At 44.2% G+C, this 13,316-nt stretch overlaps 2 protein-coding genes across 2 annotated transcripts in view; one reads left to right on the top strand and one right to left on the bottom strand.

Moving 5' to 3' along the window:
* Nucleotides 1–13,316, top strand: part of tmem242 (transmembrane protein 242) — a 51,339-nt gene that overhangs the window by 1,402 nt on the left and 36,621 nt on the right. The window lies entirely within an intron of this gene.
* Nucleotides 3,040–5,625, bottom strand: LOC140422552 (uncharacterized). The gene is made up of 2 exons (XM_072507571.1): nucleotides 4,139–5,625; nucleotides 3,040–3,714 (listed from the first exon to the last, which is right to left on the bottom strand). The coding sequence occupies exon 1, from the start codon at nucleotides 5,464–5,466 to the stop codon at nucleotides 4,249–4,251; it is 1,218 nt and encodes a 405-aa protein (XP_072363672.1). The 5' UTR covers nucleotides 5,467–5,625; the 3' UTR covers nucleotides 3,040–3,714; nucleotides 4,139–4,248.

A 13,316-nucleotide genomic window follows, 5' to 3' on the forward strand; every position in this document is an offset into this window, starting at 1 on the left:
CAACAAATTTTGTCAGAAAACTAAAATGAGAATGCAGCCGATAACACATAACATAGATGTGGTCCACGGACACCACAAGGTCGTAAAAATGGCAGGCTTCTTGGTAGTCTGGAAACCAGTTCAATCGGTGATTGTACGGCACTGCTGCATGGAATATTCAGGTCTCCCAAGATGAGGGCAAGGAGGTGAAGGGTGTGCATCAGCAGCCCGTACAGGAAACCCCGCGGCGCAGTGCGGAAAGGCACAAAGGGTATTTCCGTTCCGTGGTGGCTAGGATTGTGGCGCACCAACCCCCGAGGGAGGTTTTGGGGCTTGGGGCCAATGTGGAATTCTGTCCAAGCAGGGGTTCTGTCAGACAGAATACCACCGCACACCTGCGCGTCCTCCAGACCACGAGTGCCATCGGGTCCTCATATCCCCACTCTATTTAGTTTAAAGCCCTCTCTACTTACCTGGTTATGTGGTTTGCAAGAACACTGGTCCCAGCATAGTTCAGATGTAGGCCATCCCAACAGTACAGCCCCCACTTTCCCCAGTTCTGATGCCAGTGCCCCACAAACCGAAACACACTTCTTCCATACCAGTCTTTGAGCCACATATTCATCTTTATAATTTTATGTACTTTATGTCAATTTGCCTGCGGCTCAGGTAATAATCCAGAGATTATAACCGTGAAGGTTCTGTTATTTCATTTAGTTGCCTAGCTCCTCAGATTTTCCCTGCAGAACCTCATTTCGTGTTCTATCTATGTTGTTGACACCTACATGGACCACTGCAACGGGATTTTCCCCCTCCCACTGCAAGTTCCTCTCTAACCCGGAGCAGATGTCCTGAATCATGGCACCGGTCAGGCAACAAAGCCTGCGGGACTCTCGATTTTGGGTACAGAAATAGTGTCTATTCCCCTAACTATGCTATCCTCGACTACAACTACATTTCTCTTTTCTCTCCCCCACTTGAATGGCTCCCTGTACAACGATGCTATGGTAGTTTGCTCATCCTCCCTACAGTCCCCGCTCTTGTCCCCACACACAACAAAAATCTCAAACTTATTGGACAAGGTTAGGGGCTGAGGCTCCTGCAGTGCTACGTCTTGGATCCCTCTACCTGCCTCACTTGCAGTCACACGCTCTTGTTCCTGACCACCCAACAAATTCAAGGTAGTTAATTTAAGGGGTGTGACTGCTGTTATGGACTCTCAACAGTGCCTAAGAGACATGACCAGGACCATAACATTAAAGTTTTAAGACGGTGCTAAAAAATCGATTTGTTCCAGGATGGATAAGATAAGAAATAGGGCTGGGTTATTTTATAAACAAACTTTGCTAAAAAAAAAAAAAAACAATATTAAAATTTTTACTTCAGCTCTAACACTAACAGATGACATACAGTTTCTTAATGTTCACACACTAGTTCCCATTAAACATCACTTTTAAATAAAAATGCAGCTCTCATGCCACTTACCTACCCTGACAGGCAATGACAATGCTTGCATTTATAAAACAATTTTTCTTCTTATGTGGAGACTTGTTCAGAACGCTTGTCCAAAGCCTGCCTCGGTGGCAACTTCCATGTCCTCGCTGATCGATTTCCAAAGCCTTCTCCCTGTAACTTCAAAACAGGATTCTTTCTCTCTAAGCTCGCCCAGCCCCTCAAACAAAGGTTCTCTAGATTTTTCAGACTTGAACCTATTATTGTTATCTTGGCTGATTGCCCACTTCTGTTCATTCAAAAGAAGAGTCATGCTATTAATAGCAACTAATCTTCCATTGATGGACAAAGAGTCCATTAGACTCTGTAATGGTCTAATAGCTGGTCGGGCAGGATGGTCCCGAAGAACAATGGATCTGACACATCCTGTATATTCCCACTAATGAAGTCGGACAGGGACAATGTAACTTGGCACGGTGTGGGCATTTCCCTCTGACTCTGTGCTAGCAGGGGTTTTTCCCTCAGTCTGTTTAACCCCTAAATTGACTGCTACATTGGGGTCTCATTTCTGGACCCAGTTTTCTAATATCTCCCTCGTGTGACACTGCCTCCTGAAATACAGTGTCCAGATAAATCTTCCCCCTCGCTGATGTGTCGCAGTATATGAGAGGGTGCAGAGGAGATTTATGATGATTTTGCCAGGACTGGAACGGTTGGAGAGACTGGATTGTTCTTATTGGATGAGGCTGAGAGGAGACTTGATTGAGATGATGTACAAAATTGTGAGGGATCTGGATAGGGTCTGGGAAGAACTTATTTACATTATCAGAGAGGTCAGTGACTAGGGGAATAGATATAAAGTGATTGGTAGAATGTTTGGGGGGGTTGTTGACCAGGGATTGTTGGGGTTTGGCACTCACTGCCTGAAAGGGTAGTAGAGGCAAAAACCTTCAATTCATTTAAAAGCTGTTGAGTGATGCCCCACAAGTCCCGTTACATACAGGACAAACCAAATGCTGGGAAGTGGGATTAGACTGGGTGGCTCACTTTTTTGGATAGAACAGATGCAATGGACCAAATGGCTGCTTTCTGTGCCATAAACATTCTGAGATTCTCTAAATGTACTGAAAAAACTAAGCACTGTAGAGTATTAAATTAAATGCTTTGATCTCCCTTTCCTTGTACGTTGACTGTCACAACCAAGTATTTGGGTGTAACAGGATTGGTAGGTGGAGATAGTTGAACTAGGGCTTACACTTCCAATTTTGTAATATTCTTTCCTTGGTCTCCTCACAGTTTCATCTATTGGGTTCTGCTTGTGATTCTGCTCCCAATTTTAAATGCTCCTTGCCATTCACCTGTATTCCTGGTACAAGCTGTTTACCTTTGTCTCTATCTTTGGCTCAATATCGTTCACTGTTTCGGGGTTCTTGTGTTCAATTGTTCGAATTGAATTGGGCCTGTCTGTTGACTGCTCACTGTGTTGTCAGTGAAGCCTGTGGGTGTAGTTACTGAAGTTGAAACTTAACAGTAAGCATGAGGCAGCATGCATTTTGTGTATTGAAATAAAGAGCATAGTAATGTTGATCTCCAAATTTCTTTCCCTGTCAGTCTGGCCTCAATAAAAGTTGAGACGGATTCGCACGTAAACAGAAGTTATTTATTTAGCTTGCAAGCTTGAATCATCTTACAGAAATGTAAGAGACATCCAGCTTCTTACATTCCAGAAAACGACTGAACTAAAAGACAAAGGGATCTCTGCAAAATCAATTCAAATGGTATCAAGTTTCACATACTCGACGGACATAGGTCAGCCTATGTCCCTCCTGACCTGTTCGATCTATTCTGATTGGCTCACTTCCAATCCCTTTCTCTGGCCCCTATCAATGAAGCATCACTCTCATAGACACACCTCTTCCTGCTTTTTCCATGCGGTCTCAAATTCCTTTGTCCCTAACTGCAAGAATCAAAGTGGCTTATTTCTACATTACATTAACTAGTAACTCTAAAGTAACTATTTTATATCACATTCGTCATTCCCTCCTTTTATCATTCCATGATAACCGAACTATCCAATCTATAGCTACGGTTCCTCATCTAAAAAGATCCGTCGCTGCATTTCCAATTCCTGTCTTAGCCCCCCTTCATCTGCCTCACCCTCATGGATTTTAACAGTTAAATTTTTTTTCTCGGTGATTGGGGCGGTGATCTGATCCAGTGCACCCCGCATTCTACCCATCACACATTTAAGGATGGCCAGGCCCACAAAGATGCAGCCGATAGCTACCACTAGATACATGGCCATATTTATCAACCAGTCCTTCCATCCTCCAGATCCCCAGTTACCCCAAGAGTCAGGATCCTGCATCCCGTCCAAGTGATCCCGTATGCGATCCATAAATGTAGTAATGTTAGCGGTCAAGTCCTGAACACCCATGATCCACTTGCCCTGTACTATGGCGCATACCCCACCCTCACGGGCCAGAAGATAGTCAAGAGCATACCGGTTCTGCATTGCAAACAACCGTAGCTGAGACAACTCCTTGGTTATTGCCCCAAGGGCTCCCAAGGTTTCATTTCCCAAGATGGTAAGGCCGCAAATAAAATAATTCCGATCACTAACAGCCAAGGAACCCCCCACACCTCCCAGTGTCAATACGCTCAGAATGCCCCACCCGGCTGAGTGGCCCCGGTTGGGTGCAAGAACCTGAGGTTTTTTCCAGTTCTCGCAAAATTCAGCAGAGACTGCCCGGCATGCTAACTGATTATGCAGGTTCCACGCCGAAGGGCAGGGGACTGTGGTAGGGACTAGAGTCCCTATAGCAATTCGGCGGGGAAATGGGGTGACAAAACGTTGGTCGCCGTACCATTAAATAAAAAGTAGTATCCTTGTTCCGTGTGGAGACTAGCATCACAATCAGCATATCGGTTGCGTAAGGACCTCCCAGTAGCCCAGTTTATCCAATTTTGAAATGCCCATTCGGGCCGCCCAGCAATGCAGAAAGCCCTATTCCCAACAGTGATATGAGAGACATTCGCCCAGCCACAAAGGAGCTGGAGGCCAGCGTTCAATGGAACGCAAGTGATGTTGTAACAAACGCATTGGCCAGACGCCTGGGTGATATGGCACCTCCTGTCCGTACAGGTGGGAAACAGACATGTTATATTTGTGTCCACCTCTACCAGCAAACAGCCATATCCTTCACTGCTGAAGCAATTCTCGTACGACCGGGAATCCCTATTGGGAGTGAAGTGGCTAGGTATGTACGCCCTCCACCGTCGCAGCCTATCGTACTGTGAATGGGAATTATCCCGAGGGAGGGGAAGGCAAATAGCCGGTGGTGCTGAATCTGGATCGTAAGGAAGAGTGACGTGCTCGGGCAATGGCTCGGAACGCTGACAATGAACCACCGTTTGGGGAGTGCCCCAAAGCGGTGAAACAGAAAATAACCTAGACACCGCTGCGGGGTTTGGGTAGCAGACAACCCGTCCCTGGCCATACAGACGGTGGTAAATCTGGTAGAAGAGATTCATACTACCCGGGTTTTCCTCAGTTTGGCCTTTAATTAACTTAAGTGCATCTCCCGGTAACCTACGTTCTAGCTGTACTTCCCTTCTCACACGCCCCGTCCTCTCTCTAGTCCCTTTCTCTTTCTCATGGTCTCTTCCTACACTCTTCTGACAGCCTGATGTTACATTTATTGTACCACTTTTAACACATCCAAAATCAAATTTACATGTATTCCAAAAACAAGGCAATGTCCATATAATGTTCCCTTCCCATCGCCGGGACCGGTGCAGCTGCTTCATGACTCCCGCATTCTCCTTAACTTTGATGACCTTCCATGAGTCGATACCATGTCCTCGTATATGGGGGCAGTGAAGAACATCACCTTTGCATAGGTGATGTATCCTTGTAGATTGGTTGGGGCTACACAGATACATAATATTCCCCTTTTCCATGTCCATCGCCAATAACACGCCAAGCGAAGTGAGGCCAAATATCAGACAGACGATGCGTAGCCACTCCATCATGCTCCACACCTGTAAAATAGCACTGGAGAAGGGAGGCAGGTTAGTATCCGACCTTTTACAGTAGTGGAGATGGACTCAATTTACAGTGATGTAGGTGGACCCAAGCACTTCGCCCCTCCACTTTAACTGCTGTGGGGGTGGTAAGGAGAACTTGGAAGGGCCCGTCCCATCGCGGCTCCGACCCCTTCCTAGTCCAATTTTTGACCATGACATAACTACCGGGCTGGACTGAAAGTGAGCTAGGTACTGGGGCAATGGCTGGTGAGCCGCACGGACTGGGCCATGGAGTTCCTTGAGCACTTGCGTAAGGGCTAGAACATAGGTGGTCATTTCTTCAGTCATCTGATGAAACTGAACCCGTCTGGGAACCTGCAGGCTCCAAGGAATTCTAAGAGGCCTGCCATAAAGAATCTCGGCGGGAGAGAGCCGGGCTGGTCCCACAGGTGTAACCCGCAGCTGGAAGAGGGCAACGGGGAGCAACTTAAGCCATGTCAGTCCCGTGTCTGCTCTTAATTTAGCCAATTTAGTTTTGAGGGTCTGATTGTGTCTCTCAACCACCCCGGCTGCCTGCGGTCTGTAAGCACAGTGTAACTGCTGGCGTATGCCCAACTGGGAGCAAAACTCCTTGTTAATTTGTCCAATAAAATGAGGCCCATTATCAGAACTTAACTGAGCTGGTATACCGTACCGGGGAATGATTTCCCTCATCAAGACTTTAACCACAGTAGCAGCTTTACTATAGATAGTCGGATACGCCTCGACCCATCTGCTGAACACATCCACAATGACCAAAACATATTTGTAACATTGACACCTTTCCAACTCAATGTAATCCATTTGGAGCGTCTCAAAGGGACCACTGGGCAACGGGGTTTGCCCCTTCCCACAAGGGATACCTTTTCCGGTGTTATATTGCTGACAAATCAAACACCGATTACTGATACTTTGGGCCAACCCCTGCATTTTAGGGTGCCACCAAGTGTCCAGCAACAAATCACTAGTCCCTCGAGCCCCACAATGAGTTGCAAAGTGTACACATTCGATGACCCATAAAGCCAGTACATCAGACATACAAGTCTGATGTGCAGGCGTGGTCCATAAAGAGGAAACAGAATCATATGTACAACCTAACCGTTTCCACATTTGTTTATCACTCTCAGGAGCGTCCTCCTGTAACCTTATGACGTCTGGCATTGGCTTGTCAGAAGCAGACACATTCATAGTAGATCGTTTAGTCTGACTTAACATTTTAGGCACCATCACTTGCTGAATTTGTGCGGCTGTGCGCGCTGCACAATCTGCTCGTTCATTACCAACGTCAACTGGGGTTGTACCATTCGTGTGGGCAGCGCATTTAATAACGGAAATCTGCGCTGGCAGAAGGAGGGCCTGCAGTAGGTCATTAACTAAACCCCGGTGGGATATTTGACCACACATAATCATGTCAGGTTGTTCTGACGAAATGTCACTCAAATCGCCCCTTATTGTGGTAGTTTCCTGAATCAAGGCTAAACAGTCGTGGCCAGGTGCGTCTTCATGGACAGGGGGACCACTAAGAAAACAGGCTGGATTGATAGTGGTACAGTGTTTAAATGTCAGACGTGGATTGTTCAAAAGGTATATCTCATACCTATTCTGACGAGCTGCGGTAAGATGCTGACCATTCGCCCCATATCCCTGGCATGGTACTGGTCATGGACCTGACGTGTAATATGAGGGCTTACCGAAGCTGACTGTGGCCATAAATGTGGTGATATTGTAACAAAATCGGCTGTACCTTCTTTTCCCGTGACTGTGGCTGTAACCTTGACTGGCCATTCGGTCTCAAGTAATGGCCGGTATTTGTCCTCCAACTCCCTGTTTCGTCCAGTTCTGTCATAGGCCAGGGTAACGTGATGGAGTGACTGTTCAATGTCTAACGTCCACCACTGGGGGGTGATAGAAATATAGCACTGTTGTCTCATCCTCCTCTTCGCTGATCCACCCACCCAAAGTCACTATATTGGAGCTCCTGCTGGTAAACTACCATTTCTGCCGCTTGTTGGGATCGCAGATCATCCTTTTTCATTACATACTCAGTCTTAACCTTTGTAACTGAGCCTCCTTCTTGGCCTACACCCTCCTTCCAGTAAAATCTGACTGCCCTTGCCATCTGGGAAGGGTCGTTCTCTGTCCAATTCATGTTATTACATTTCACAGCAGTAACCACAGAAGGTGGTAGGCAATGCATTAACATAGCACAGTATTGAGGGGAATTCTGACCATTTTGATACAGCAAATCGCCTGACTGCCCCCGGTAGATTTCATTAAAACGCCCCAGACATTCCTATGGCTCGTCAATCTTCCTAGGTTTTAGGTCTAAGATAACAGAAAGATTTATGGGCCTTTGAAATGTGCTATTCAACGCATTCAAGATCTGTGTCCTTCTTTTCTCTATTTGCTCTCTTTTTTTTTAAAACTTAAAAATGTTTGAAAATTCAAATTGAATTACTGCAACTTGCAAGCTTAGCTCTGATCTCAACTCAGAACTAAATTTACAATTTGCTTAACACAAACTTGTATAACATTTACAACTTAATTATTTCTTTATCTTAACAATTTTTCTTTTAACAAGTTTTTTTCTGTTACATACACATAAGTATTAGCAAAATCAACTATCATAAGTATTAGCAAAATCAATTATCATCTCCAGATTGACACTTTTTAAAATGGTGTCCATGATCTTCTTTAAGTTTCTATTAATCTCCAGATAAAATGAGATAAACCTTATTTCAAGTAAGTAAAATTTAAGATTCTGGCAATTTCAATCAATTGCTTTCGAAAATAATAACTTTTATCAAAGAGGTGGAGAAACCCACTGGTTTCCTTTAATTAATTCAAAACGTAACTTTGCTGGTGTTCACTGACTCAAAGGAAATGTATCCGATTACACTGCAGACTGGTGCTGTTATCTCAAGGCCTGAGTGAGAAGCACTGTCTGTTTTCAACTCCGCCTGCTGCTGTTAACCCTTTGAGAGACTTCTGCTTCAACCTCACAATCTCAACTAGACCTCGGAACTTTACAGTCCAAGGAGACAATTTTAGCTTAATCAACTATATATTTAAAACACTCACACATAGAGTTGAACCATCTTCAGATTTAAAAACAGTTATACTGGACTGAACCTTCATTAATTAAGTCACATCAGCCTCTGAACCCTGATAATAGACTGAACCTTTATTATTTAAGTCACATCAGCCTCTGAACCCTGATAATAGACTGAACCTTTATTATTTAAGTCACATCAGCCTCTGAACCCTGATAATAGACTGAACCTTTATTATTTAAGTCACATCAGCCTCTGAACCCTGATAATAGACTGAACCTTTATTATTTAAAGTCCCATCAGCCCAAAACCCTAACCCAAGCCGAAACAACAATATGAAATCCCATCAATTAAAGTGCTAATCCCCAGACTGACCTGTGATTTCGTCGAGGCGGTCTTTCTGTGCCAACCGCGAGTGACCAGACTAATCAGACGATAAGAAGAGGGGAACAATCAATGCTGGTCGTTTTCCATTTCTACATTGAGGGCCCTTTGTTCCCGTCCTCCTGTTCATAATCAGTCTAATTCTGATTTCGCAGTTGGATCAGGATCGCCCAGAGAAATCCCGGTTTTCGGCACCAAATGTTGATCTCCAAATTTCTTTCCCTGTCAGTCTGGCCTCAATAAAAGTTGAGACGGATTCGCACGTAAACAGAAGTTATTTATTTAGCTTGCAAGCTTGAATCATCTTACAGAAATGTAAGAGACATCCAGCTTCTTACATTCCAGAAAACGACTGAACTAAAAGACAAAGGGATCTCTGCAAAATCAATTCAAATGGTATCAAGTTTCACATACTCGACGGACATAGGTCAGCCTATGTCCCTCCTGACCTGTTCGATCTATTCTGATTGGCTCACTTCCAATCCCTTTCTCTGGCCCCTATCAATGAAGCATCACTCTCATAGACACACCTCTTCCTGCTTTTTCCATGCGGTCTCAAATTCCTTTGTCCCTAACTGCAAGAATCAAAGTGGCTTATTTCTACATTACATTAACTAGTAACTCTAAAGTAACTATTTTATATCACATTCGTCAGTGAGTGTCATCTCTGCATGTCTACGAGGCACCAAACTATCATAAACATCAAACATATGTATATCCAGTCATTTCTTAGAGTCAGTGAGTCTGTTTTCTCAAACTACAAAAATACTCTTTGATATATGAAAATCGTTAATGACAGCACTGAGATTTATGAACTTTAGGGTTTATTTGCATGTGGTCACCTTGATGAGACGCATACAGAACATCAGTTGTTAATCGGAAAATTAAATATATCCTCATAAATCACTGTTCTCAATCTCCTGATCTGCTGGCTATCGAGGCTCTTGTTGTCCACTTTCTGTTGTGATTCAACAGAAAGTGGAACCACGTGATCTGCTTTGAGACTGATAGAGGTGATGTGAGCTTGTGGTCATGATTTGCCCGTTTAGGGCGGTGTGCAGCACAATGGTTAGCACTGGGACTACGGCGCTGAGGACCCGGGTTCGAATCCCGGCCCTGGGCCACTGTCCGTATGGAGTTTGCAGATTCTCCCCATGTCTGCGTGGGTTTCACCCCATAACCCAAAGATGTGCAGGTTAGGTGGATTGGCCACACTAAATTGCACTTAATTGGAGAAAGAATGATTGGGTAACTAAATTAAAAAAAAAAAAAAAAAATGATTTGGCCGTTTGATGCAAATCCAATCGCTAACTTCAAATCCTGGCTGCCTTGATTTGTTTGTTTGCTTGACATGTTTGCTTGTCAAAGTACAGTTTTGCTTTACCTTGTCGCTTTTGCTATTCTGATTTTGTTCTGACATTCTCGTTGGTTGATGGAAAGAGCCCAAAAGTCCATTCCAAGCGGGAGCTGCCGAACGTGCGACTTAGCTCTGCATAGCCGCAACCGGAAGTCCTTTTGTTAATCTGAGGTACACTCCTTATTATCTCCCATCAGATCACCTTGGCCTCTACCACTTGAGTATTTCTCATGTCCCCAGTTTCTATCCCTCACAGGCTGAAACTGATGTCAGAAACCAAGCTTTGATTTATGAACTAATTCATAATCATCTGCCATTTCTGCAGCTAGTCTCGCAGTTTTAACCCTCTGTTCTTCCACATGAGTTCTCACTACATCAGGAATTGAATTTTTAAACTCTTCCAAATGTATAATTTCTCTGAGAGCTTCATATGTTTGGTCTATTTTCAAAGCCCTTATCCATCTATCAAAATTACTCTGATCCTTTCAAACTCCATGTAAGTTTGACCAAATTCTTTCCTTAAATTTCTAAATCTTTGTCTGTCGGCTTCAGGCACTAGTTCATATGCACCTAAGATGGATTTTTTCACCTCATACGTCTCAGATACCTCCTCCGGTAGTGATGCAAACACTTCACTAGCCCTAGCCCTACCTATCAGCTTTGTTTGAATCAGTAATACCCAAATGTCCTGTGGCCATTTCATTTGTTTAGCTACCTTCTCAAATGAAATGAAAAAGGCTTCCACCTCCTTCTCGTCAAACCTTGGCAATGATTGGACATATTTAAATAGATTCCCACCAAGCCTTCGACTTTGACACTCTTTCTCACTATCCTCATCAGTATCCTACTGTATGTTTCATGGCCATTTCCTGAAGTACAAACTCTCTCTCTCTCTCTTTATCTTTTTCCCTGATCTGTATCTCCCTTTCTCTTTCTTTTTGTCCTGCTAGGGCTATTCTTTCTGTTTTCCTTTCTTCTCTCTCTATTTCCTCTCTCTCTCTTTCGTATTCGAGCTGCTTTAATGCTTTCTCATGTTCCATTTGTTTAATTTGTAACTGGATTTTTGCCATTTCCAATGAGTCAAACTGTAACTCGGGCAACTTTAAATGCTTAGCCACCGCCATAATTACCTAATCTTTTCGCATTTTGTCAGGTCATGTTAACTGCAATGTTTTTGCCAAATCTAACAGTCTGCTTTTAGTCTCTGTCTGTAAGGTACTGCGTGTGACCGTCTCCACCCCCAAAAACTTCAGAGCCTCTGAAAGAACCATTGTTCACAACACATTCCCTACTTAAATACAATCCACACCTGAAAGGCACCCATAATATGCTTATCCCTCACTGTCTTTAAGTTTACTAAGCCAATCCAATTAGATAGACTTTTATCCCCCTCGTGCCCCCAATTTGTTATGGGCCAGGGTTTAGAGAACCCCAAAGTGTATCATGGAGTTCACCTGACCCACAACTTTTAATAGATTGTGGTATGGGGAGCACACGGCCCACTCTGCTGGTGTGGTAGAGCAGAAATGGAAAAGTATTTTTTTAAGAAAACAATGTTTATTCTATGAATTCAAGTTAACCTTTTTAAAACAGTGAACATCTTGGCAACCATTAATTCATATACAACCCCCAAAGAATACAACACTAAGTAATCCGTAAGTTGTTCTTTTAACATCCAGAAGACTTGGAAAAAAAACTTTAAACAGAAGCACATTAGGTTTACATTCACTACTGAGAACATTTAGAATTCTGAATTCACCAAATGATCAAGAGATATCTTTTCATGGCAGAGAGATCAACAGTGCACCTGCTCTGTCTCGTTTCAGCTCCAACACTGAAAACAAAATTAAAACCCACCCTGCCGCAAACAGCCTAAAACGACAGTAAAAAGCTGACAGGCAGCCCAGCTCCACCCACACTCTGACATCACTGCAGTAATATGAGCAGCCAAACATTTCTTAAAGCGCCATTCTCATGACAATGGTGACACTTAAAAAATGGTCAGCGGCATACAAAAATCACCAACTGGTCATGAGTTCACCTGGTGTCTTTCCAGTTGGAGTCCACGTGGGTGAATCAATTATGTGCGAAAGTAGGATACAAATGGATTGTTCAGATGTTTTCCCCTCCAAAATGCGAGCTCTCAGACACGCAGTGGCAGAATAGTTATTACACAGGAGACCAATCAGCCCATGTGTGACGATTCCCTGAAGGAGCAGTTTATCTGGTGTCACTCCCTGTCTTCTCTCCGAAACCCTGCAAATTCTTCCTTTTCAGATAAGAATCCAATTTCCTCTTGCATGCCTTAATTGAACCTGCTTTCACCACACACCTAGATAGTACATTCCACTTCCTAACCACTCACTGTGTGAAAAAGTTTTCCTCCTATCTCCATTGCTTTTGGCAATCATTGTGGGCGGCACAGTGGTTAGCACTGCTGCCTCACAGCTCCAGGGACCCGGGTTCAATTCCGCCTGGGGTAACTGTCTGTGTGGAGTTTGCACTTTCTCCCCATGTCTGCACGGGTTTCCCCCGGGTGCTCTGGTTTCCTCCCACAGTTCAAAGATGTGCAGGTTAGGTGGATTGGCCATGCTAAATTGCCCCTTAGTGTCCTAAAGGTTAGGTTGAATTACGGGTATAGGGTGGAGTCATGGGCTTAAATAGGGTGTTGTTTCCAAGGGCCGGTGCTGACTTGATGTGCCAAATGGTCTCCTTCTGCACTGTAAATTCCATGAAATCTTACACTATTGCCCTCTTGTTCTTCATCCTTCCATGATTGGAAATTTTTTCCTTCTATCCTCTGTCCACGCCCCTCATGATTTTGAGTGCCTTTACCTTTGGCAGCACGGTAACACAATAGGTAGCACTGTTGCTTCTCAGCTCCAGGGTCCAAGGTTCGCTTCCCGGCTTGGATCGCTGTCTGTGTGGAGTCTGCACATTCTCCCTGTGCCTGCGTGGGTTTCCTCCGACAAGTCTCGAAAGACTTGCTGTTAGGTGAATTGGACATTCTGAATTCTCCCTCT

This window comes from Scyliorhinus torazame, chromosome 1 (genome assembly GCF_047496885.1).
Source record: "Scyliorhinus torazame isolate Kashiwa2021f chromosome 1, sScyTor2.1, whole genome shotgun sequence".
NCBI classification, from domain to species: Eukaryota; Metazoa; Chordata; class Chondrichthyes; order Carcharhiniformes; family Scyliorhinidae; genus Scyliorhinus; species Scyliorhinus torazame.